This window comes from Paroedura picta, chromosome 8 (genome assembly GCF_049243985.1).
Source record: "Paroedura picta isolate Pp20150507F chromosome 8, Ppicta_v3.0, whole genome shotgun sequence".
In the NCBI taxonomy this organism is placed as follows: Eukaryota; Metazoa; Chordata; class Lepidosauria; order Squamata; family Gekkonidae; genus Paroedura; species Paroedura picta.
This window is the reverse complement of record NC_135376.1, coordinates 89,342,906-89,368,547: the sequence shown is the minus strand read 5'-3', so window position 1 is coordinate 89,368,547 and position 25,642 is coordinate 89,342,906. Positions and strand designations below refer to the sequence as shown.

Genomic DNA, 25,642 nt, shown 5'->3' with positions numbered 1-25,642 from the left:
GAATAAACATTTGGGGAGGGCAGGTGCATGAGCTCTTCCAGGCATGCTTTCCAAGGGCTTCTCTCGAGTCAGGATGTTGGGGTCATTGGGTGGCTTGACAGCTACATGGCGAGCTGGGGGTCCCTCCCTGCTCTTCTACATGTGTAGCCAGCTGGGTCACCTTTGCTTTCCATAGCACTGCAAGCTGTTCCTCTGCAGTACCATTGGGGCTTTCTCAGCCTCACCTACCTCACAGGGTGTCTGTTGTGGGGAGAGGAAAGGGAAGGCAATTGGAAGGTGCTTTGAGACCCCTTCTGGTAGAGAAAAGCAGCATATAAGATCCAAATCCTCTGCAACAGCTTTTAGCATTCAGAGCAGTTGGCAAGTCCATGACAGGACTAATCACGGGAGGCAGATCTCCCAGATTTAGCTCACTACCTGACAGTGTAGCACCCAGTGCATTGAGGGGTGGAGGAGCTCACATTTTGTCAGAGCATGCATGCTGAGTAAGTTTAATCTCTGTCGTGAGTAATGTGGTCTAAACTTAGCTGCATGGAAACCTTGGAAGTCCTTTGAGTCCCTTCCACGTTGTGTCGTGCAGTTGTAATGAAAGCAGTGCTGGGACTTGTACCTGTTGTCCCAGTCCTTGCTGCCTGTTGAGTTGGATGGCATTGCTTTCCTCGTCTCCATCTCCACCAGCACCTTGTTCAGGTCTGACTCTCCAAATAGCATCCTCACAAAAAACTTCACCGTAGACAGGGTGCTCTTTGAGTATGGGTCCACCTTCCAATGTTTGAGCCAGATGTTGATGGATCATGATGCTTGCTGCCTGGGCCCTCGCACAGAATTCTTCAGCATCTTGTGAGGCATTTGCTGCAAACTCCATGGCTCATTTCATCTTCCAGATGGTGCATAGCCGTCTGAGGTTTCCAAGTGGTCATCAGCCCAGATGACTATGGCCCTGTAAAGATTTGACAGGGCTGCTGATGTGCAGGTAGCCGTGGAAGCTGCTTTATAAGCCTTCTGAAGTGCAGTCTCATGTCTCCCGTTCACCACATCCTTAAGAGTGCTTTCCCCAACTTTGGGTAGGACCACCCCTATGTGGAAGGCCATGACACATGCATCTATGAGGACCACCTTGAGATCCTCCATGGCCTCATCAGTATAGCCCATTCAGCTTTTACTGTCATCAAAATGGTCAGGGAATGGATGTGCTGTCTGTACTGGGATAGATTTCTTGAACCCCAGGTGTAGGTTCCCTGATGCAGCTGATCTTGGTTTTCCCTGCACCTCTATCTTGTATTTTAGAGTGGATATGACTATGGGCGGCAGGCATTGCTTCTGTCTCCATTCCTGATCATTCCCCTTGCTCCCTTTCTGAAATGGCTTCTGTCAGGGAGACGATGGAGGGCATATGCCCTTTGTCTGATTTCAGGGATTGTGTCCTGATGCTGTGTCAGCACACTGTCTTCACTTTGGAGGTTCCCCCTTCGTTCCACTCAGCTGGGGAGCCTCTTCCTCTGATTTAAAGCAGCCAATCTCAGGGTCAGGCCTCTTGTATTGCTTGGTTCAATGTGGCATGGGGACTTCAAAATCTAGGCAATCCACAAAATATTCTGTGGGGTGGGGTGCATGGAGAGGCTTGGTACAGCAGGCCCTGTACTCCCTCAAGAACCGGAATTCTTTGAAGAGATCTTTGTCCTTCTCCTCCCCATTCCAGGAGCCTTGACAATACAGTGGCATGGTTGCAACCTCTTTGACTCCCATGGTGTCTGCCCCATGTCTGACAGCAACCACAGGTATCCGTTGCTAGAGGCCACCAGTTATGCTTTGATCTGTTGGGCAGCAGGAAGGGCTCTGCCTACCCTTCCCCTTCCCATCATGTGTGGTTAATGCCATCTTGGGCTTTTTGTTTCCCCCCAAGGTAGGCCTCATAGTAGGGCTGCTGCTCCTACAGCCTGGGCACATTTTGTAACACAGCTGGTACTCTGGAACTCCAGAATTCTTCTTCATCCTGCCTAGACCCTGTGTGTGTGTGTGTGTGTGTGTGTGTGTGTGTGTGTGTGTGTGTGTGTGTGTGTGTGTGTGTGTGTGTGTGTGTGTGTGTGCATCATTGTCCAGGGGGTCGCGACAGGTCGGACACGACTTCACACCTAACAACAACAATGACAAAATGTGTGTGTGTATTTCTCTCTGTGTGTGTGTGTATAGTGTGTGTGTGTGTGTGTGTGTGTGTGTGTGTGTGTGTGTGTGTGTGAGAGAGAGAGAGAGAGAGAGAGAGAGAGAGAGAGAGAGAGAGAGAGAGAGTGTAAAACTATTTAGCATAAAGACCAAGAGCAGGGCTCTGGTCTCCTACATAAACAGCAGGGCTATCCAAACTGGATGGTCAGTCAGTAGTCGCTCACATTGGAAGCTACGCAAAATTTGCATGCATAGCCCTACATACCTGAACGAGCATAGGTATGACCTAACCACATAGGATGATTTGGGCCCCGTTGAAGGAATGTCTATCCTAACCTTATAGAAAAACATTGCTTGAGAGGACAGATGATAAGATTTCTACTTGTGGTGCCTGACAGCTCATTTCCACATGTAATTCATCACCTGATCATCAAGTGATAATACACCTTTGTGTGAACCAGCCAGATCTGGCTGATATTCAGTCTTTTACACACACTGCCATAGGCAGGTATGTCTTTTTTTTAATCCATAATTTTTCATGAGTAGAATCTCGGTCTGTGGCCCTTGTTAAAGGTGACAATTTAATAAAAGCCAATAGAAAACCAACAGCAATTCTTCCAAATAAAGCATTCTACTGACATCTACTGGGCTGGCAAGTAAATACATTTTAATACACCACTTTGAAAGAAAAGCACAATAGATTAATGAAGGGACAGAACATTTGAAGGAGTACAAAATAGTAAAAGGCTTGGTTTTTTCATATAAATTTCCTGCTTACCAGTATTTAAGTTCCTCAATTTTTTTCTCTCATAAAAACTGAATTACTGTGCATCAAAACAGTAATAAAAGCAGCTTGGGAATTCAGAGGGGGAAAACAGGGACAAGGTATTTGAGGTTTTCTTTAGAAATCTGTACTTGCAAAATTAAGCCGCATGCAATGATTTATATCTGAATTCAAAATAAAAAACTAATTGGACTGAAATAAAAACCTAAGAATGGCATTTCTATAAATAATGAAAAATTGGTTCTGCTACGTTTGAAAGGAAAACATTCGGTAATTAAATACTTGCTACTTCCCGTTAAGTTGATGAACTTTATTAGCGTTCAAACTATAACAAAGTATACCCTAAAACATTTTCGCAATGCAAAATTAATTTCCACTCAAGGAGTGTGTCTAACAAACCAATAGCTATGAATTACAAGCAATCCTTTGGAGCAGGCTCGCACATTTATAAAACTTTATACATCCTTGCTTGAACCAAGCCACAGGGATGGCCAAGCCACAACCCTCCAGAGGTCCACGGGCTGCAATTCCTGGAAGCTCGTGGTCATCTGGAGAGCTCCAGCTTAGCCAGCCCTGGACTAAGGTATTTATACTACTAAAATTAAACATGCATCACTTTCATAGACTCCAGTTTCATGATTTATATTACATTATATGAAACACCGTTATTTTTTCACTGCAGCAAGTTCGTCATACACTTGCTCCATTCTCTTTGGATTTCTGGTCTTTATCTTCGTTCTTCACAATATCCTGTTGGAGAAAGGAACAAAGTAAGGTTGCAAAGCCTGCTGATCAGGACAGCTGAGCTGCAGATACTCCCCCCCCCCCGGGGCACATGTGGCTTGATTCAGGTGGGGATGGCAGGGACCCTCTTGTCCACCTGAATGTGTGGGACACCAGTGACCGGTTTCCCGGACCTTCGCTTCTCCCTCAGTAGTGGCTGCTAAACTGTGACATTAGTTTTTGGTATTTTGGGTACCACTTAAGCTGAACATGTGAATGCACACATGAACCAAATTTCAACAGGTATTCTGGTGCTGACTTGCTAAGTCAGCCATCAGTAGATGATGGTCTATCAGAGGTCATCGACTGGGAACCAGATGTGTATACTGGCAGAAGAACACTACTTCTGCAGTATTCTGTGATGGTACAGGATAAACCAGGGGTGGCCAAACTGTGGCTCTCCAGATGAACTACAATTACCATGAGCTCCTGCTGGCATGCTGTCAGGGGCCCATGGGAATTGTAGCCCATGGATATCTGGAGAGCCACAGTTTGGCCACCCTGGAATTAACATTCTTTCAACTTGAGTATTTCTGAGCAAACCATCCTGGTTCTGCTTTATTTGTGCAATTCCATTTTTACTTCCCCACCGCTGTACACCCAATCCAATTCAGGGAGGCTCACCATGACCAAGTCCAAGAAGCCTTGCTGTCCTGCTCTAATGACCTGACTAAAACCAAGAAGAAAAGACCTATCCTTATAGCATTAAACAATCAATCAATAATAATGTTTTTAAACCATGTCCTTTCTTGAGTTTACTTTGAGTTGATTTCATTCCAAGGACGTCAGCCAACGACCTGACTATTCAAGAATCCCCGTCCAACAAGCGCTTGAATTGCTTATGGTAATGAAAAGACAAACGAGAACAAACACCTTCCTAAGGAAGTTTGTCCAGGCTTTTAGGGAACAGTGTGTGAAGCAAAGGCTGAAGCAGAGGTCAGTCACAACACTTATCCCTGGTCAATTTTGATTATTTGTTTCAAGGTCAACAACAGGGAGGCTCACCCTGTATTTACAAGGGCAAAAGTTTTCTTTCATCTTCATGATTAAAGATTGCAGCTATACAGTACAGGCTAGGGTTGGGTGCTTCGGTGTGCCTTGGCCGGCGATCGAGGTGCTGGCTGCCTCGGGCTCCCGCGTTCACCAAAGTGGCTGAGGCACACTGAAGAGCCCAACCCCAGTACAGACTGCTGAGAAGCTTGGGGTACCCTCCCCTTTGAACTTCTAACAGTTTCTTTCAGAACGGGCATCCCAGGCCAAGAGTTATGTCCTTCTGACCTTTTTAAGAATGGTGTGTATGTCATCCATAACGGTAGCCAGACTCTTGATTGTCTTATTCAGTTGGCCTTCAAACTGCAAATTGGTATCTTCCGAGGCCTTCAGGTTCTCTTGCAGCTGGCCAATGTCCTTTTTGACTTCTTTAAGTTCTGAAGACAAGCTTTTATTCACGCTCTCCAAATTCAATATAGTCTTTTCGTCGTCATCTTTAAAAAGATACCCAAACCATTTTTAAAGTCACTCAGTATCTTGCACTTTGGATCTTTCTACATTCTTCCAAGTATCAGAACCTGCACGGTTTAAAAGGTTGGGCATATTTTGATGCTACCTTCACAGCTGACTCATGAGTCATATAGAGCTAGTAACATCTGAGACTGTCCCCTGTTGATTAAGGTCTGTTGGCCTGAGGCAGTATAGATACTGCTCATGTTTTTGGGGACACAATGTTGGCATGCACTTTCTCTCCCTAGGAGAGAAGCACTTCCTTTCTGCTTCACTCTAGCAGTAGGAAGCATGGGTGCAAAGACATGCATACATCCATGATTGCTGTCCAAAACTTTCCCAAAATATCGCGTCCAGTTAGGGATACTAGCCTCTAGGTGTCTGCGGAATGAGCCCAGGTAGGACCTGGGGATCCCCTAGCATTACAGCTCAACTCCAAGCAACACAGATCAGTTACCCTGGAGAAATGGGCGTTTTGGACTCTATGGCACCATATCCCATTGAGGCCCTGTCCTCCCCAGGCTCCATCGCCAATTCTACAGGAATTTCCCCACCTGGAGCTAGCAACCCTACCCCTAATGGCTGGCCAAGGGGGACCTGCAACCCTACTCCGAGCAGATCCCGAAAGCAGCAGACACCCAAAATGCAGGATTCTCAGTGTCTAACTAAAACAATGGCTCTTAAATTGCACAGGTTAACAGGAGCTCCTAACTCCAGAAGTTACACTCCCAATTAGTGTCAAGCCATCCCCACCTGTCTTCTCTTCCAGTGACTGAAGTTTCTGCTCCATCTCAGCCCGGGCTTTTTCACTCTTCTCCAGTTTCTGTAAGAGACTCCCTACGTCCACCATAGCTCCGTTATAGACTATGAGCCCAATGTTTTCTTCGGGTCCTTTGGATTCTTGTTTTATAGCAGGCGACGGGAGCAGCAGTCGGTTTCCTACAGCAGGGTAAAGACCACAACGTAAGAGAACACACCCGGAACACACTACCCCTCAGCAGAATAAGCACCTGTTCCTTCTACATTTTTCTCAAGAAGTCCACTGACTTTTCACGTGTTCAAATATGTCCAGCCCTCACGTGCATATAAGGAAAGCATGCTGTGTAAAATTCCCATGAAACTTTATATAGTCCATGGTGTCTAACTTTTTAGTAAAAGGTAAAAGTATCCCCTGTGCAAGCACCGGGCCACGTCCTCTAGCGTTTTCATGGGAGACTCAATACGGGGTGGTTTGCCATTCCATTCCCCAGTCATTTCCGTTTACCCCCCAGCAAGCTGGGTACTCATTTTACCGACTTCGGAAGGATGGAAGGCTGAGTCAACCTTGAGCCGGCTGCTGGGATCGAATTCCCAGCCTCATGGACAGACAGCTTCAGACAGCATTTCTGCTGCCTTACCCCTCTGCGCCACAAGAGGTATTGCTAACTTTTTAGTAATACCTAAAATATTCTCTGTGTGTTCAACTGTCTCAAAGTGCATGACATACCCTGATAGTGAGAGGTGATTGGATGCACATTTCCCCTGCCATCCACCCTGTTGATGAAGGCCCAGGTATCTGAGGGACCACTGGCTCACTATGCTCCCCAAAAGTACTTAGATCATCCAGCTTGAACAAGTTAGTGATCTCTGGCCCAAAATATATACGTCTGGCCTCAACCTGGTGGAATGAGCTCCTGGAAGAGCTGAGAGCCTTGATGGAACTGATTAAGTTCTGCAGGGTCTGTATGACAGAGCTCTTCTGCCAGGCGTTTTGTTGGGGCCGATGAACATCAGGACAGCTTTGGTTAACACCACCTGGGCTCCCTCTACATGGATACCCCCCTCTAAAAACCAAAATGCTCTGAGGTCTGCCTACACAGTTGACGTGATTGTTTTTACAGTGATATTTTAAGCTGCATATGTTTTTATATAACAGTATTGGAAACTGCCTTGAGCTAGCATGCCAGGAGGGGCGGAGTATAAATTTAAAACTAAACTAAAAAATAAATCTTCATCAAGTGCCTTTTGCAACTAATAATGTTATATTACCCAGCATATCTTCCTGTGGAGTTTCTACCTCTTCTGGATTTTCTTCATCTTTAGACGTATCTGTTAGTTTTCTATAAAAGCAAGATTCCCTGACAACCACCTTATTTAGTAGCTTCTTCACCTGAAACGATGCAAGAGGTCAGGTACCATCAGCATCCTGAGCAACTCAAAGGATTTTCATGTACAAGTTACTTTCAAAGATGACAAAGGCTGCATCTCAAGAAGGCCTGACTGAGGCAGCAACCGTTTGATGAAAAAACAGAGAACTAGTCAGTAACAAAACCAGCAATACACTGTATATTATAAGACACTAAAATGCAGAAAGTATCTTCCACTTTAAAACTTTTTACAGCATTAAGTGTAACTGTGCTTGGCAATTGAAAATCGACATGCACTCAAGTTGGATGACTTGCCGACATTTTTACAGTGCCCCATTCTACCATGCCCACTTCAGTTGCATGGAGTTAAATTTGGCTAAGGGCCTGCTTGGTGAGGAAGACTCAAGCACTGCACAGATGCTTGAGATACTCACCTGAGCACGGGAGAGATGCAGCCCAAGCGTGTACAGAATTTCCTCCAGGTCCTTCTCTAGGAGGTACCCACAGTGGCATTGATCAAAATAAACGAAAGCCATCAGAAGATCTCTGTTAACTGTTATCATCTGAGTTTTATCTTTCTCCTGCAACAGAACAAATTTCATGCCCAGTTAAGACAGTTTTCAGTATTGGCAATTGCAATATCCAAGAGTGAAACAATTGGCCCAGATAAAGATCGGGATGCCCAACCCACCAGTGTGTGTGTGTGGGGGGGGGGGGTGCTCCTGCAGCCAGGCTACACTTCTCTACAGGCCACCTTACCACCAGGGGGAATTATCCCCTCAAAAGAAGTAATGCCCGGAAGTGATGTAGGCATGCCAGAGATGACACTTTGATTTTGGACAAAAACTCTATGACAGAAGCTAATTCAGAGTGTCAGCCCCAATGTGCCTACATCCCTTCCTAGGCATGTAGCTGAAATGCCTAGGAGGGACCTGGCAACCCTAGATGCAGAAGATGGGGCTACCCACAAACAAGGGTAGGTGACTAAGCTCATCCTGAAGAACAAACCCATAGAACAACCTAAAGGCTGAAAATACTCCAGAAAGGACATAACTTTCTGAGTATTATACCACACATTATAATGAAATTTATGTTATAAAGTGCCCTGAGCCACAAAGGAGGTTGGAATAAAAATGTAATAAATAAAAAAATAATGCGGGCAGGGCAAATATGGTGTCCATACAGGTCATTACATATAATAACCAAACATGGGGTCAAAAACATAATAAAGGGCCTGAGGACAACTGAAAATGCTCTAGAAAGGATGGAAAGTGATAAGCAGCTGAACGTTAAATGAAAGGACAATTGACCCTCATTCTAGCCCCTAAGCCCAACCCTTAGCAGAATTAAAGCACTTTCAAGGCAAATCTTTCATCTTTTCCCCAATTCTGAAAGCAAGGCTTCCTTTTCTGCCTAACAGACAGCCTGCTCTGTAACTAAATTCAAGAGAAAATGTATAAGAAAATACATAAGAAAATGTAATCCTTTGACGTCAAATGGGAAAACCTGACAATGGAAGGTTCCTTCATTCCCCTCCCCCAGCAGACCTGGCTTAAGAACAGTCCTGCTGGATCAGACATGCCCTGTGCAGTGGCCAGCCAGTTCAACTGGAAGCCCAATAATAGGGCACAGAGGCTGAGGCCTTCCCCTGATGTTGCCGCCTGGCACTGTTATTCGGCAGTCTACTGTCTCGGAGTGTGGTGGTTTTCCTTGGGTCACCCTGACTAGCAGGTGCTGACAGACTTCATCTCCACACCTCTGTCTTTAAAGCCTGCGGCCAGGGGATGGCCTGGCAGCAAATTTCACATTTCAACCACTCGCTGAGCCCTCCTGTCCATCTTGAATCTATCCCCCACCAGCTTCACTAAATGTCCTCAAAGTTCCAATATTTTGGCAGAGGGCAATTTCCTTCCTCCTCGACTTGGCCCTGAGAGCCTGGAGATCAACTTTTCTGGGCCCTGAAGAAATGTCTGCAGGAAGGGAAAAGTGGAGAACTATCACAGCCCTTCAGTGAGCAGATCACTACATCTGACCGACAGAGACTCAACTGTCGTAAGAACGAGCAAATTCAGTTTGAGGACAGCACACCAAAAATCTATTCAGTCTTTTGTATATAGGTAACTGGTGTGCCAAGGTCATGGTTTTAAATACTTGATTTTATGACTGCTGTCAGCTTGTTAACTCCTTATAAGATCTTTCGGCTAGGTCCATGGTTCTCAGCCTGGGGGTCGGGACCCCTTAGGGATTCAATGACCTTTAACAGGGGCCGCAGCAGGGCAAGCAGCTTGGCTGGGGGGGGGGGGGCGCCATTCATACAACAGCTTTGCAGGGTAGATCGAGATATTTACGTCTGTCTGTAGCAGCGGAAAAGAGCGAAATAGGCATGGTGAGACAAGAGGCAGACCTGAACTGAGAAACCCCGGGGGGGGGGGGAATTATATACAATCATGAACAATGGATCTTCATACCATTGGTCAGTATCGGTTTAATTTCTGTGAAAGAACACTTGCATCATTTTATGGTTGGGGGTCACCACAACATGAGGAACTGTATTAAAGGGTCGCGGGCATTAGGAAGGTTGAGAACCACTGAGCTAGGCCTTACAGATACCAGAACAGAAAAGTACCTTATCCTTGGAAGCTCTCTCTTTGCAGTGCCGATTTCCCTCTCTTCGGTCGTCTCGCCGGCTCATTTCCTCATCATCCCTATCTATGGAAACAGAAGTTACTCCCAACATACTCATAGCAAGTGACGGCTTCATTACAAGTTTATCCTTTAATAAAGAAATTCATTTCTCAGTGAGATTTAAGGACTTCCACTTTTCAGCTTCAAAAGGAAAGGAAAAAAAACTCTCAGGCAGGTGTCTGTGTGTGTGGGATTAGTTCTCTTCTAGACCAGGGGGAGTCAACCAGTGGCCCTCCAGATGTCCATGGACTGCAATTCCCATGAGCCCCTGCCAGCAAACGCTGGCAGGGGCTCATGGGAATTGTAGCCCATGGACATCTGGAGGACCACAGGTTGACTCCCCCTGGTCTAGACCTCTTTGGCGCCCCAGTGTTTAGGAATAATGAAAATCTGACAGGTTGGATTTTCAAACTGAACACCCAAGGCATATCACACAGTCTGTGAAACAGCTCAATCTAACTGCCATAAAAGCATAACAGGGATTGAATGGAGTACTGAACAAGGACTCGCATTATTTTAATTATTAAAATTATCATCCTCAGTGTACCATCATCTTCATCTTCAGCATCTTCAGCTTCCAGCGGATCATATTCATCCTGGTTATTATCGTCGTCCAGTTCATCTTCTTCTTTGGAATCGTCTTTCCTCTTGTCTTCTCTCTGGAATTAAATCTCGGGTATTAGCACAATCCAGGTCTCAGCAGCATTCTTTTAAAAAGACTCAGACAACCATGATCCCACTCAAAGGAGTTCTTGGCTCTACCCAAAGGAGTCTCAAAGTGGCTTACATTCGCCTTCCCTTTCCTCTCCCCACAGCAGACACCCTGTGGGGTGGGTGAGGCTGAGAGAGCCCTGATATTCCTGCTTGGTCAAAACAGTCTTATCAGTGCCGTGGCAAGCCCAAGGTCACCCAGCTGGCTGCATGTGGGGGAGTGCAGAATCCAACCCGGCTCACCAGATTAGAAGTCCGCACTCCTAACCACTACACCAAACTGATATAACTACAATAATATAAGAAGGATGAAGTTTAGTAAAAAAAAAAAAAAATAGTGCTCCCTGCCCCATAACTGCTTTTAAACTAGAGCAGTCTGTCTCAACTTTTGTACCATTGATTAAGCCCTGAAACATTCTTCAGGCTTTGAGAAATCCCACATGTGGCACAATTGTGCAGAATATGGTTGGGAAGCAGAGCTGAGTACAGGGACACCTCGGGCTCCTCCCCTTCCCACCCCCTCCAGGCCCATCGTTGGCCATTTTGGGAGTGGAGGGAAGGTCGACATGACCATATATGATCATATCACCCAGTAAATGTTTAACAAATTAAAAATATATTAACATTAATTTAAGGAACCTCAATTGAGAAAGCCTGATCTAGAGAGATTAAGATTGTTGGTAAATTAGCCACAGACCTTCCTGTCGTCTCTTTCATCCTTTTTATCTTTTTCGTCTCCAGATTTTCTTCTTTTAGGCTTTGGCTCATCATTTTCATCCTCTCTCTCTTCCTTTTTCTCTTTCTTCTCATCCTTCTTGTTCTTTTTATCTTTCTTATCTTCCTTCTCCGGAAGAGACAATAGTGATTTGTAGATTCGGACGCCGAAATCCCTCTGGAGCATTTCATTGAAGAGTTCTGCAAACAATGAAACCTGTGCAAGGAGCACCAAGGAGGTCAGTCATCCCGAGATCTCTTAATCTACAATGTATTTTACAATCTTTGTTGCTGCTCAAAAGCACCAGTGGGCGGGCTGCCCTCCAGCTACTCAGCAGCAAAGCTCAATTCTCTTATCATGCAGATCCCATGAAGAAATCAATCACATGACAAGACTCGGTGGAGGAAGGAGAATGGGACGGGCCGGAGGACCCAGGATACTGGACAGCATAGGAACAGAGTCATAACGTTAACCTAGTGCAGGGGTAGCCAAACTGCGGCCCTCCAGATGTCCATGGACAACAATTCCCATGAGCCCCTGCCAGCATTTCCTGGCAGGGGCTCATGGGAATTGTAGTCCATGGACATCTGGAGGGCCACAGTTTGACTACCCCTGCCCTAAAGCAGTAAGTAATGGCACTGTTGGTGCTCTGCCACGAAGTGAATATATGAAATAGCTAAGAGAACAAACGCGAAAACAAGAGCACTCTTACATGAAATACGCATATAATAAAAATAAAATGTTCCCTTCTCAAAAAGGACTCTCAACCACTAATATTCACACAAAAGATAATTCTACAAAACACCAACAAAACCGGACACAGAGGATGGCAGTGGGGGAGGCGTTTCTGCATCTTGCGAGGTTCCTCAGGGAGTGGCTCTTTCCCCCACGATGTTTAACATCTACATGTGCCCCTTGGCCCAGATGGCCTGGAGTTATGGGCTGGGTTGTCACCAATATGCAGATGACAGCCAGCTCTGTGGCAGAAGACAACAGATCAGGAAGCGCTCCTTCCCACCCTGGCCGAGGTGCAGCTTAATACTTCGCCCTCAGCCAAGAATTTGGGTGTGGTCCTGGATGCCTCCTTATCAATGGAGGCCCAGGTCACAGGAGTAGCCCACATGGTGTTTTTCCTCCTGCACCAGGTGAGGCTATTTAGCATCCTATTTATCCTCAGACTGCTTGGTGATCCATGCAATGGTCACCTCCAGACTGGACCTCTGTAACTTGCTCTATGTGGGCCTGCCCTTGTCCCTGACCTGGAAATTGCAGCTGGTACAGAGTGTGGCTGCGAGGATTCTCACAGGAACACCTTGGAGGGCCTATATCCAGGCGGGGCTGAGGCAGCTACACCGGCTACCAGCTGCATTCCAGATCAGGTCCACAGTTAAGGCCATCCACAGTTTGGGCCCCGCATATCTGCAGGACCGTCTATCTCCTTCTGCCGCCTGCAGGGCACTTCGGTCTGTGGGTGCAAATCTGTTGGAGGTCCCTGGCTACAGGGAGGTTCCCCTGGCCTCAACTGGTCCAGGCCCTGACCTGGTGGAAAGAGCTCCCAGGAGAGTTGAGGGCCCTGACAGAACTTTGTCAGTACTACAGGGCAAGTAAAACGGAGCTCTTCTGCCAAGTCTTTGCTTGAGGCCAGGGCAGTTAAGATCTGGGCCCCTCCCTGTATCAGCCAGGTCATCAGGCTACCCCTGCTGTTGCCCCTTGAGGCATTAGTTAAGAAGCATGTAGAGCTGGTGGGAGGGAGTCTATTTTATCGCCACCAGGGGAGGGTTTTTATCTGGTTTTATGCAGATTTTATTATGATGTATGGATGTTACCAGCCACTGTGTGGGACTGGAAGGCTACAAACTGAATAATTAACATTATTTAGCCAAATACTTGATTAAGAAGCTCCTATTATCCTTACCACTTTCATTTTAGTCACCCTTAGACAGGTGAATGTAATGGCTCATGACTGACCACCTTTTGCCTTAAATTGACTAACATCAAGTGGACTTAGAAAAATGTCCCGGGAGGAAATTATGCCAAGAGGTTACCTCGAAGGAATGCTCCTTGTTATCCTCCAGCCTGTAATCCAGAAGAACGCTTAGGGACATGATACTGCAGTCGAACTTCCCACTTTTCGCTGCCCAGTTAGGATGCACAATGATGGCGGGCTCATCAGGCAAGACGTATCGTCTCTCTCGCCGCTGCCGTTCCACTTCCTCTAAACGTTTCCTTTCTTCTTCCTAAACAGTCCAGAAGCCAGTTTTAAAGCAAGAACTTGCTGCTTGAAAATTCACAGGAAGACGACCCTCAAGCCCCAGCTCAAGTAACTACCCTTCATTGCCTGCACTCCCTTCCCCTATGTAGATGACAGCACATATTGACTGTGTCTAGATAGCCAATGGAGCTTAGAACTTGGGCCGGGTTCCAATCTCCACTCAGCCATAAACCTTGTTGCCAGAGGCTTTGGGTAAGTAATTATTCCTTTGCTTGAGTTAATAGATTTATAGGGCTATTACAAACTGGAGGGGGGAGGAGATTTGTGCTACTCTGAGCTTTTGAGAAATGAGATGACTAACCATCATAAAGGGGTAAAATTAAGTATATTGTTTATCACATGTATGTTGCAGGGAAAGGCAGCATTGCTGCTCCATGATGCATAGACCCACCAAATGTCTGAATTCAGGGCCAATTAAACAGCTGATAAATCAGTTTAAACTTAAGTACATTCTCCCAAATTAAACAGTGGCAGCGGTCTCTACCAGAAGGGAGGAGGCACAAAAGTAGCACTGCACATACGACAAAGTTTGTCTTGTAGCTAAATATATTGAAGAGCGCTGCTGTAGCCAGAAGGCAAGTCTCAACAGCAGAACAGAAAGTTACCTGGTTCTATCACCAAGCAAAATGCAAATAAAAAGGAAACATGTAAATGAAAAGGAAACTCACTCTGATGGTACATTTATCCAGTGGAGTGAAAGAGCCATAGGAAAAGTATACCTAACACCACTGGGATAATGTGTGGACTGACAGAGTATGATCATTTTAAAAATTAAATTTAAATAAAAGCTTAACCAAAGTTCACACCCCTCGGATAATTTCCTCTCCTGCACCTCTGTGAAGTTCAACTTAAATACAAGCCAATGTTTATACCAGGGGTAGTCAACCTGTGGTCCTCCAGATGTTCATGGACTACAATTCCCATGAGCCCCTGCCAGCAAATGCTGGCAGGGGCTCATGGGAATTGTAGTCCATGAACATCTGGAGGACCACAGGTTGACTACCCCTGGTTTATACAATATATTCAGTAGCCAAATAAATCTGCTGCACATCCACCTCTTTGTCGTCTTCAGATTTCCTCTCTTCTTCCTCCTCCTCCTCTTTTTCAGACTTCTCCAGTTCTTTCTGCTCTTCTTTCTGCTCCTCCACTTTCAGCTGCTTTGTCAGCCGGGCTATCAGCTGGGATTTCAGCCCCTTGGAGCTAAGGGTTCGACTTTCTAATTCCTTGCGTAAGTCATTAACCTAGTCGATGGAGATACAGTAGCTATTCAATGAATAATTTTACATATAAGCCAACGAAATTCTGACCTATATTGTTCCTGTACACTTTTGTCCACTACTGAAACAAGGATACACAATTTCTTTAAAAGTACATAATACATTTTCACCCAAGTCTGTTGGGTAGAGTGGACAAAATTTAAATTGAATTTGCATTTTAATTGAATGCTTTCTGAAGAAAAGTCCATCTAAAGATAGTTTTCTAGTTAAGATACATTATCGTTCAAAGGTTATTCATCATGAAATATGGATTAGTTTTAAATTAGTTAGTATGAGGCTGCATATTCAAGCAATGTTTAACATTTTTGGCAAATGAATTCCATTAATCCATTCCCTATGTCATGCTCTCCTAGAAGTTTCCGTAAGATTATTTTGGGCAATTTTTCTATCTAGAAGATATCTCCGATGCTTGGCTTCTCCAGTTCTCATAATAATTATGGATTTTTGCCTGCAAAGGAATCATGCCTCTTTTTCACAGCAATGATTTTATTTAAAAGAAGAAACAGGGTTGAGAAAAAGACCTTATTCCCATTGTTCCTCTGCAAATTTCAGTTAAATAAAACAAAACTATTTAAATCGTTATTAAGGTAATTATTTTCTCCTTCCAGTAAAGTACAGCAGAAAAGTTGTACAAATATAAACAATAAACTTATTAAACAATAGGTAGTTCACCCCACAAATAATTATCTACCCGTGGATTTTCAGTGGTACGCTGCAGGCCAGATATAACGCAGAAGTCAGGGTCCAGAAGTTTGATGCTTCAAGTTACCTGGTTCCACATTATATTGAGTTGGGTATCAACTGAGCAGCCTTGTTTGCCCCAACTCCTAAGGTTGTTTTCAGAGCTGAAAGTGCCCTGCCTTGTCCGGCACCTGCATTGAGAGTGCTCACCTGGAGCCCTTTCCTGTCCCTGCTCAGTGCGCTTTGGAGCCAAGCTGGGCTTGGGAGATGCTGCACTCTGCCAAGTGTGGATCTGAGTCAGCCAGTAGTAGGGAAAAGGGCCCAGCGAGCAACTGCCTCTGGAGAGCCCTTGCAGCCACTACAGGAAGGAGCCACTGCTATTGGCTGGAGAGCGAAGGAGGAAGTGGGCAAGGGGAGGACTGAATGACAATGAGCTCTCCTCTGTCCTTGACTGAAGCAGCAGCCAGTGGTCTGGGGGAAGCTGCTTTCAGTTCCCAGACTTCACACCTCAGTCTCCTATCTGCACAGGAATGCCTGCTGGGAGAGTTCTGCAGCTAAGCTGTGGGGAGTAGACAGCAGAAGAAAGCAGTCTGTTCCCAGCTACTCAGCTGGATCATTTATAAGGGGGTCCAAGCTCTGGCTGCATTAGAAACAATCCCGTGTTTTACTGGGGCTACAGTGTATAAGCAGATCAGTCATTTTTTTTGATGTAACTGTGTAACTAATCTGAAAAGCAATTATTCTAAAAATGAAACTAAATATTAAGATGATACCAGCAAGAATGAGCCTCTATGTAGAAAACCACAATTTAAATTGTTATTTCAATTTTATTTAAATCAACTCCACCCTCTGGTCAACGATTTCTTTTATGGAAACAATGCAACAGTGTCAAACTCATTGTGGTTGAAATACTGTTCTAGTTGGTATGTTGTTACATTGATATTGATAGTGTTCTATGTAAATGTTTTATGTAATCCGCCTAGAGCCGTAGGGAAGGTCGGGATGGAGGGAGGGAGGGAGATAAAGAGATAGATATGGAAAGACTATGCATTTTTAAATTAAATGACGTGACCCAAAATTAGCAGTGCCATATTTGATCACATCCTTAAGTATAAACTCAACACCCTTTCAACAGTAGCTACCTTCATTGCCTTTGGATCAAGTTTAGACCAATGGGTAGGAGTAGAGATTTCTTTTGCTTCCCCATCATCTTTTTCCTCTTCATCCTGAAGAATGAAATAAAGACACTGTCCTTCAGAAAGCTTCAACAGTAGGGGTTTTTTTTCCTCTCTCTTAAATTCTGCTGATGATCTGGGCAAGGTCACAACTGTTTCATCAGACAGTCTTCTCCTAAAGTTGCCATTTCGACAAAGCCACAAGCACATGTTCTACTACTTTATAATGGAGCACAGGGCCTCTCTCATCAGCCAATAATAGTCATCTCTGTGAAACACAAAAGAATGATAAACAACAACACAAAGGACCACAGGGACACACAGACACTGCTGGTCACCTCTAACCAGGCAGTGTGTGGCCTTCCCCAGTTCTTCAAACCACCCAACACTCTTCTCGTTTTGTTAGGACCTTTTTGCATGTATCAAGATGCCAATCAGCCACATAGCCTAAAAGAACTAGGTCATTTTAATGGCTTCTCTATTTCCAATCACCATTATTTTTTAAAAACAAAACCCGAAAAGGCTAGCGCATACGGGAGAACGCTTACAAAGTTTTGTCAAATGGCAAAAAAAAAAAAAAAATGCTGAAGACCACTTTTAAAACTGAATCTCGCCCAACAACTGGTCCCAGATTCCAGCAACTAGTTCTAAGATCAGAAAAGCCCAATGAAGCGTGCGTCGAGAAGCACGGTTTTAATTCCGCTCGTAGCATCAGCCAAGACGCTTTCCGTACAGTACGCTAGCGGCAACCAGATAATAATGCCATGGATTCTACCCTGCTGAAAGCTGGTTTACCAGTCATTGTTACCAGTTTATGTTCCTCCTAGGTATGTTTGTTGTGTAGCGTGTGGGGTGCGTTTTTGTGCCTGTGTTCCTGTGCCTGTGAGAAGCAGAAATAGAAAAAGGGATTAGCGTTCAGTGCCTGTTCTCCATCAGCCTCCTTGCGTTCCCCCTGAAGCTTCTCGGCCAGCTGCTGCTTGTATCCTCGGGAGAGGGTTTCCCACTCTGAGCGGGTGGGAAGGCAATGCCAAACATCCGGGAAAAATAAAACCACTGTCTCCACATGAGCTGGAACCGTACGCCCCTTGTGGGTCTCCTCAGGGCGATGGTAGCGAATCTCTGCAAAACGGTACCTGTTGCAAGGGAAGAAGCATGTTGGAAAAAAAAGTCTACAATACATTTTTCCTTTCATAGAGCCTAGATCACTGCAGCACATCAAGTCAAGAAAACTTGGCTGCGACAACCTGAATTTCTTCCAAAGAAAAAAAAAACGAAAGCCATATGTTCTCTTTCGGAAAGGCTCGCGCCGCTTTTTCCCAAGCTCGGCGAGGAAAGAACAAAACGCTAACGGCGGAAGGCCCTGGTTTTAAAAACCTGCTGGCTGCCGGCGGGGGGGAAAGGGGGCAAACCGTAATTTAAAGAATTTAGCCCACAAGCGCTGGTTCGTTTTTGCCAGGCGCCATTCAATCTCGCCAATATTAAATCCACCAAGAGAAAATATGGCTGTCCAAAAAACATCTCTTTATCGAACAAGGACAATGAAATGAAGTTCGCTTGACGGTCTTCTCCAGCTATGCGTGAAATGAAAAATATTTTAACAGACAAGCATTGTAAAAAACGTACACAACAGCGTGGCTTTTTTAAAAGTCCCCTCGTTTCTTCGTAACCTTTTGGCACCAAATGACATTTGCGTCGCCCACTAGGGTTACCGCCCTGAGAAGCTTAACGGCATGACTACCGATGGCTGGTCAAGAAAGGAAGAGGTTGGTTTGCCAGGCAGCACTATCTGGCAGGGCTCTCAACATGCTTCAATCTCTCCAGGGTACTTCCAAGAAGACGATACTTACCACTGCGTGCAAACACTCAACTCAATCCCTGTGAGGGCTCTGCAACAACGGATAGCTGTTTTAATCAGCACGGACGGGTCCTTCTCGGGGTCGGGTCCATCCAGGGAGGGAGACCAGTGTCCTCCTATAGCCATGGCTTCGTCTTTACCTTTCATACCCACTAAAAACTAGACAAGAAAAGGATGCTTAACACTTCCCTGCTCTCTGAATTGCAGAAGCCCTGTCCGGAGCGCTGGCGTCATATGGGCCCCGCCCCACCCCCCGCCCCATTTACAAAGAGATAAACCAGTTAAAGCCTGGAATCTGGAAGCGAAAGTCTTGCTCAAGAAAGAGTTCAGCTTGGTTTATCCACAGCACGTTCAGAAATGGAATAGGTTTAAACATCATTACTCGTTCTATTTTTGCAAGACTTCGGTTCACGCTTGGCAAGTGTATCTGTACACGTAACAGAAACGCAGGCAATATCCGCGAATGATGAAAATACCCCGTATGGTAGAAACATTACGTTATTTTCAAGGTTCTGTGTGAATGTTGACTGAAGTTGACGGAGCTTAAACAGTTCCGCAGGGCCTGCAAGGAGCTCTTCCGCCAGGCATTTGGTTGAGACCAGACATAACCAACAGCGACCAAAGGGCCCCTGCTCCCCCCCACCCCCCTCTCAGAACACCACCTATATACTCTGGACCTGTTTGTATTGTTGCACTGTTGTATTGTTTGTTGGTTAAACTGCTATACTGTTATATGTTTACAATTATCAGTTATTACTGCACGGTTATCAAATGTTTTATACACTGTTCCATGTAGGAAGGCAGTATATAAATATAATAAATAAAAATAAAATAAAATAAGTCTATTTAAGCACACCTAGAGATACCACGGCTGTTTATTCAATAACATACCTGCCATTTCAACTGACTTAATCCTATTTAGTTTGTGAAACAAAGAACGCACTCCCTTCACTGTTTTTTTGTTTCCAGGCCATAAAAAACTGCCTGCGCTCGAGTGTGGATCAGTAATCGGGATGGAAGACAGCTGGCAGCTCCACAAGGTATCTGCCTGGCCCCGACCAGGGCCTGGCCCTAGCCTGGTGGAATGAGTTGCTGTCTGAGACCAGGGCCCTGACAGAGCTATCAAGAGTTCCGCAGGGTCTGCAAGATGATACTCTTCCACCAGGCCTATGGTTGAAGCCAGGGCAGTTTAACACCATACATACCTCCCGCCTCTGTATCCCTGCTCTCCTTCCTCTGCTGGCACATGCAGCCACCCTTGCAGGCCAGATGGAGAATGGCTTTGTTAGTTGCTGATAATTTAACTGTTAATTTTAGTATTTTTATGCTGTTTTACTGTTTTATTATCCTGCTGTTGTGAACTGCCGTTGACGGATAGGGGCAGCATACAAGTTGAATGAAATAATAATAATAATAATAATAATAATAATAATAATAATAATAATAATAATAATAATAATAATAATAATAATAATAATAATAATAAAAAAGTCAGTAGTTCCAAACTCTGATAAAAATGTTCACACAGGGATTCTGCGCTCTCAACTGGAATTCCGTACGTAAGAATTTGTACTTACATAGACTTTATAGCAAGGTGTTTTTGATCTTTAGATAGAATCTCTTATTTTTACCTTTATAAGCCTAGCGGGATGTTGGAACCCATCCCGGACCTCTTGAGGGTCTTCGGCAAGGGCACATGATTTGTGATAGAGATCTTCCATGCTAGGACTCGCCATGAGCATCACCTATCAATGCAGTAAGAAACAACTGTAACATGAATTGCAGATGGGGAGCCAAGCCTGGCACAGAAGAACAAAACACGATTCCGGCAGCACCTTAAAGGCCCACACACTACATTCCAGCATGAGGGCTTAAATCGGTCTATTGGGTGAACTGAGCTCTGATCCACAAGAAACTCATGTTGGAATAAATGTTGTTAGTCTTTAAAGTGCGAGAGGTGGATAAACCGATTATACAAGGTTGATCTCTCTCAGTCACGGAGTTGGGTCCAAAGAACCACAAATGGAGCTCTACTGATACAAAAGGAGTCATCTCTCCTTCCAGTCTTTTTCGGCCCCTCTCTCCTCTGGTACGGCTGAGGACCAGGGAGCTCTCAAATACAGTACAGGATGCTGCAGCTCAATGGAGAATCATCAACCCTGACCTTTGCATGACTTAAAAAATGCCATCCACTCCCACAAGGAGTGCATCCTCTGGATGCAACACAGTATGACCTTAGTTTGCACTGCTGAGTTCACCTTGACCATTCCTCTGCGTACAAAGGATCACAGACATTTCGAAGGGCTTCATCTCTAAGCCTTCAGTGGCTTCCTCTCTTCTTGGCTAACTGCTAATAGCCTCTCGCGGGTCCAAAGCACAAAATAAACTTTATGCCCAAGTAGGAAGATCCATTCCAATGCTATTCAGCCTGCATATGGAGGCTGAACAGCCTTTCAAAGATGTCAAACACACACGTTACATGAAGAATAACCAACAAGGATCCCAAAGAGCAGCCTCTGCAGTACCTGGGAACTCTGTTAGATAGCGGAGAACAGGCAAAGGGAAAATTACAGTTTCTTACCATTTGGCGCTAATTGTTAATACCCCAGGTGTCCCTGACTACATTTGTGACTTCAATGAAACTCCATTCCCCCAAACCACTTGCTTTTACACACATTCAGATACTTAGATTCAAATGAGTAGCCGTGTTGGTCTGAAGTAGCACAATAAAATCAGAGTCCAGTGGCACCTTTAAGACCAACAAAGATTTATTCAAGGTGTGAGTGCTTGCACTCGAAAGATCACGCCTTGAATAAATCTTTGTTGGTCTTAAAGGTGCTACTGGACTCTGATTTTATTCAGATATTTAGTTGTTGCTATTTGTTATAAAACACTAAGATTCATCTAGAATGCGATCTTAATCCCAATCTGCCTTAATTCGTTGAGCCTGCATAAAGATCCTGGACAAGGTGTCGGCACAGGAGACACCACTATCAGCCGGTCAGTCAAAAGTTTATTGCACGTGGCGACAGGCCATTACAATTTTCCTTTCCTTTCCAAACTATTGCACCTATATATATAAATTTAAGATAAAGGTTTTCTCCAAACAAATAAAATAATGTGAAAAAGAGGAAAAGGAGTAGAGGTACAAGAGCACAGTATAGATGGAGTTAAATTTGTATTGTATTTGCTCTCAACAAGTTTGGTCCTTTTCTTTTTTTGCAACCAAAAGGAGGTGTGATACATCATAGGCCACTAAAGACTCCGGATCAGACAAAAGCGTCCCCATTTTCTCAGTAACTGTTAGATTGTGAGACACCCCTGAAAGTAGACATAATCAAACACTTCTGGGGCACTACTCGGCCGTGCAAAGCTTCAATGCCAAAGGCGGTGCGGAGGGCATCTGACATACCTTGGCACTGTAAAGATGATCGGCGTCCGGGGGGTCCAGAACAGCAGTGTTTTTATCCAAAGGATCTACCTCTCTATGCATTACATAGAAATTGCAGTAGTTGCCCAGCTGAAATGGCCTCGACATGGGGAAAGCATCCACCCATGTAAACTGAGCATCAAAGAAGTCACTGGGAATGTACAAGTTCTGATAACGCCGTCTCAGTTCCATCATATCACAACTAAGGCTTTAAACAATAAGAACATATATTTTACATGGGTAAAGAGAGCTGGGTGGGATTAAACAGTTTGGCCTCAGCAGTGTTTTACAACAACAAAATTGTGACACGGTGAACAGAAAATAAATGTACTGAATTCGTATCACATATAAATCCGAAGGAGCATCAGAAGTCTCTAAAGCTGCCAAATCGTCATCATGCAAACTATTTTGTAGAAATGCCAAGCCTCAACAAACCAGTCATTGTTTTAATCAGGCACCCAAACGCCCGCCCACCCGCCCCCCTTTGGAGAGTTATTTCGGGATTGGTTACTTCTCCAACCAAAGTTCTTGCAGATAGCAATTCCCACGGTAAACATCTATCATCAGCTATGGATATGAGAGGCAAAAGCCGCCACACCCCTCCTTTGCCAACAACATATTATACTTGAGAAATAAAACAATGAAAGTTTTTCAAGTGGCTGACTTCTGCTCCCGAACTTCATGCTTGTCATAAAATAGCAGCACATACATGGGTCTGCCAGTGCTTTATATTTAATATTTTGCCTTACAAGGCTGACAAGGCTTATCATATCCAAATATGCCTGCATAACCTGCACCATAAAAGTGATGGAGATTCTACAACCATAATTTAACCCAGTGGTCCCCAACCTGCAGGCCGCGGCCCAGTGCCGGGCCGCGAAGGCCATGGCGCCGGGCCGCGGCTCCCTCTCCCCGCCCCCCCCCGCAGTAAAAAACTTCCCAGGCCGCAAGCTTGCGGCCCGGGAAGCTTCTTACTGCGGCAGGGCGGGGAGAGGGAATCAGGGCCGGCCGTGCCCATGCGGGCGCGGCCCGCGGGTGCGGCCCGATGCGCAGGCGCGGCCGATGCGTGGCCGTGGCCCGCGCGGGCCGCGGGCCGCGCCCCGATGCCCTGCCGGTCCCCAACCTCAGAAAGGTTGGGGACTACTGATTTAACCCACAGATGTGAACCCCCTTCTTAATATGTGTGGCTTCATGACTGCACAGCTCAAAGAATTTATATAGCCAATCTCCAATCCAACATGCATCAAAATAGGCAAGTTACTTTCATAGCATAAAGTTTTGTTTTTAACTGGATTTGTCCCATATGGACTTATTTTATGGCTGTGAAGTTCCTTCCATAAATGAACACAAAAACTTAAGTTGACACTCAAGTAACATACCAGTCTAATGAAAACTTGGAAAACTGGACTGTGTAACGGGGCACAACTCGCCGGGGTCTTCGAGGGGATCGTTCCCTCTCTCGTCGAGGTGATCTCTCTCTAGAGCGTTTTCTCTGGGGTGATCTCTCTCGTGACCTACGCCTTTCACGCTCTCTTTCACGACTTAACCGTATATGAAATATAAATGTCTCATTATAGCCTCTGCAGCGTTATGAACATAGAGCTGACAAGTCTATTACTCTAGAACCAACAGCAGTAAACATTCATTAATGCAGAGTTCACCACTTGGTTACAGTGCTTTAACAATGGACAGCATTTAAATTCAAACTTCAAATGTTTAACTTTTGTTCTCTCTAGTATATGCATAGAAAAAATGGAGTGGAATTATTATAGCACACCTTCTGTCATCTTTTCTGTTAGCCATGGGATCTCCCCTCTCATTTCGCCCAGAAAATCTGGGTGGCGGATCTAGTCTTCGTGCCGGTGGAGGCTGGGAAACTATTCGAACAGGGGGTTGTAGCAAACCAGCTAGAAAAAGAAATCCCACATACTTTAAAGCTTTTTCCATATCATTAGTTCAACTCTAAAACAGCATATTTGCTAAATTATCAGGGCTTAAAAAATGTTTTCAGCAATGCAAGATGTGCCCCAAACATATAGCAACAATCAGATCAGCAGCCAACAACAGTGGGCGTAAGCAACAAAATATCCAGCCCAATAAGATGCATTCATTTGTCTCTTCAGATAGTATGGGGAAATATCTGAGTTCTAGTAAAATCTTAACTTCAAGTCTCATTATAGTGACGTCATATTACTGAAGTTGAGATGGGTCTTTTTTCTTCAAGCTTTAATAGCCACAATTTTAATTGGCAGACCTAGACTTCTGTGTTCAAACTACACTGCTTAAAGCTATATTAATTAATTTATTCAGTCGTTTAATTTATATACTGCCCCTCATTGCGACGTCTCAGGGAATTTAATCTGGAAACATTTTACCGGTTTTTCTCCTTCTGTTACACCTCCAGCATTTCCAAAAATATTGCTTATTTATTACAGCCAATCCGCCCTTCATAAAGCAATCAGGCTTACTCCTTGCCCACCATATTTCTTAATGTTTGAAATACTCTAACCTGTTACAACTATTGCTGCCAATATGCACATTTTCTCCTCAGGTTGCATCATAATTATTTGACCTAAAGAATTTTAGACCACCTTTCTCTTGAAGCACAACTCAAGGCAATCTCTCAAAGTCCATCATAAACGCACACATACACACACACACGCACGTGTGCTATCAAGACCCTCTGAAACCATCTGTAGTTCTTGTGGAGCAAAGGGAAAGAAACCTCTATCTGTATCAAGCATTCAAAACAAAGCCTGAGCACCAGTAGCAGGCGAGATCTACCACAGCAAATAGAATTCAGTGCATTCAAATGTCACACACCAGCATGGCCCTAAGAAGCCCTGTAAAGCATAGCAAAAGCAGAAGTAGATCCAGAAGGAAGACGCTGCAGGCAATGTGACTGTTATCTTTAAAAAAACTCTTTCCTTAGTTCAGAGTGTTGGCATAAGGTCCACCTTAAGGCCAATTTCATGGCAACCAAAACGACACTGCTCTGTAGAACACAGACAAGAATTCCAGCTGCTGGATTCCATATCGTTGAAATTAGTTTTCACTCTTCCCACTCCAGAGAATGTAGCTATTCCATTTGTTAATGAAGAGCTTCAAAGGAGTTACTGAGAATGGTACAACCAGGGCTTTCTGAGTAATGTCTTTTTCAAATGGACTAGTCCTCTTTGAGAGGGAGCCCTCCCACAAGAGCAGAGAAGGGGCTGTGCTTCAGTGTTAATTCACCTGCTTGGCATGCAAAAGGTCCCAGGTTCAATCCCCAGCATTTCCAGTTGAAAGGATCAGGCAGGAGGTGGCATGAAAGACCTCTGCCTGAAACCCTAGGGCGGGCTTTCTCAACCAGGGTTTTGTGAAACCCTGGGGTTTCTTGACAGCCCTGAAAGGGTTTCCTGAATGGCTGGGAGTTAATTTTTATTGGGTGATATGGCTATATATTGTCATGTTGATCCCCCCCCCAATGGCCAATGATGGGCCTGGAG

The 25,642-nt window shown here is 44.8% G+C and overlaps 1 protein-coding gene and 1 non-coding gene across 7 annotated transcripts in view; both read right to left on the bottom strand.

Moving 5' to 3' along the window:
* Positions 1-2,802: 2,802 nt before the first annotated feature.
* Positions 2,803-25,642, bottom strand: part of CCAR1 (cell division cycle and apoptosis regulator 1) — a 37,534-nt gene continuing 14,694 nt past the window's right edge. For all 6 annotated transcript variants that reach the window (XM_077350801.1, XM_077350800.1, XM_077350805.1 and 3 more), the window contains exons 9-25: positions 23,932-24,061; positions 23,534-23,695; positions 22,137-22,362; positions 20,356-20,469; positions 18,717-18,883; positions 17,792-18,002; positions 16,837-16,920; positions 14,792-14,977; positions 13,510-13,701; positions 11,447-11,680; positions 10,586-10,697; positions 9,980-10,062; positions 7,788-7,934; positions 7,256-7,376; positions 5,981-6,166; positions 5,006-5,211; positions 2,803-3,694 (exon numbers count right to left, since the gene is read on the bottom strand). In XM_077350801.1, coding sequence (XP_077206916.1) covers positions 3,635-3,694; positions 5,006-5,211; positions 5,981-6,166; positions 7,256-7,376; positions 7,788-7,934; positions 9,980-10,062; positions 10,586-10,697; positions 11,447-11,680; positions 13,510-13,701; positions 14,792-14,977; positions 16,837-16,920; positions 17,792-18,002; positions 18,717-18,883; positions 20,356-20,469; positions 22,137-22,362; positions 23,534-23,695; positions 23,932-24,061 — 2,621 coding nt within the window. In that variant the 3' untranslated portion in view covers positions 2,803-3,634. The remainder of the gene's footprint in view (positions 3,695-5,005; positions 5,212-5,980; positions 6,167-7,255; positions 7,377-7,787; positions 7,935-9,979; positions 10,063-10,585; positions 10,698-11,446; positions 11,681-13,509; positions 13,702-14,791; positions 14,978-16,836; positions 16,921-17,791; positions 18,003-18,716; positions 18,884-20,355; positions 20,470-22,136; positions 22,363-23,533; positions 23,696-23,931; positions 24,062-25,642) is intronic.
* LOC143844122 (small nucleolar RNA SNORD98) lies at positions 19,047-19,108 on the bottom strand. Its single transcript, XR_013233823.1, has one exon. It is a non-coding gene; the product is annotated as a small nucleolar RNA SNORD98 (small nucleolar RNA).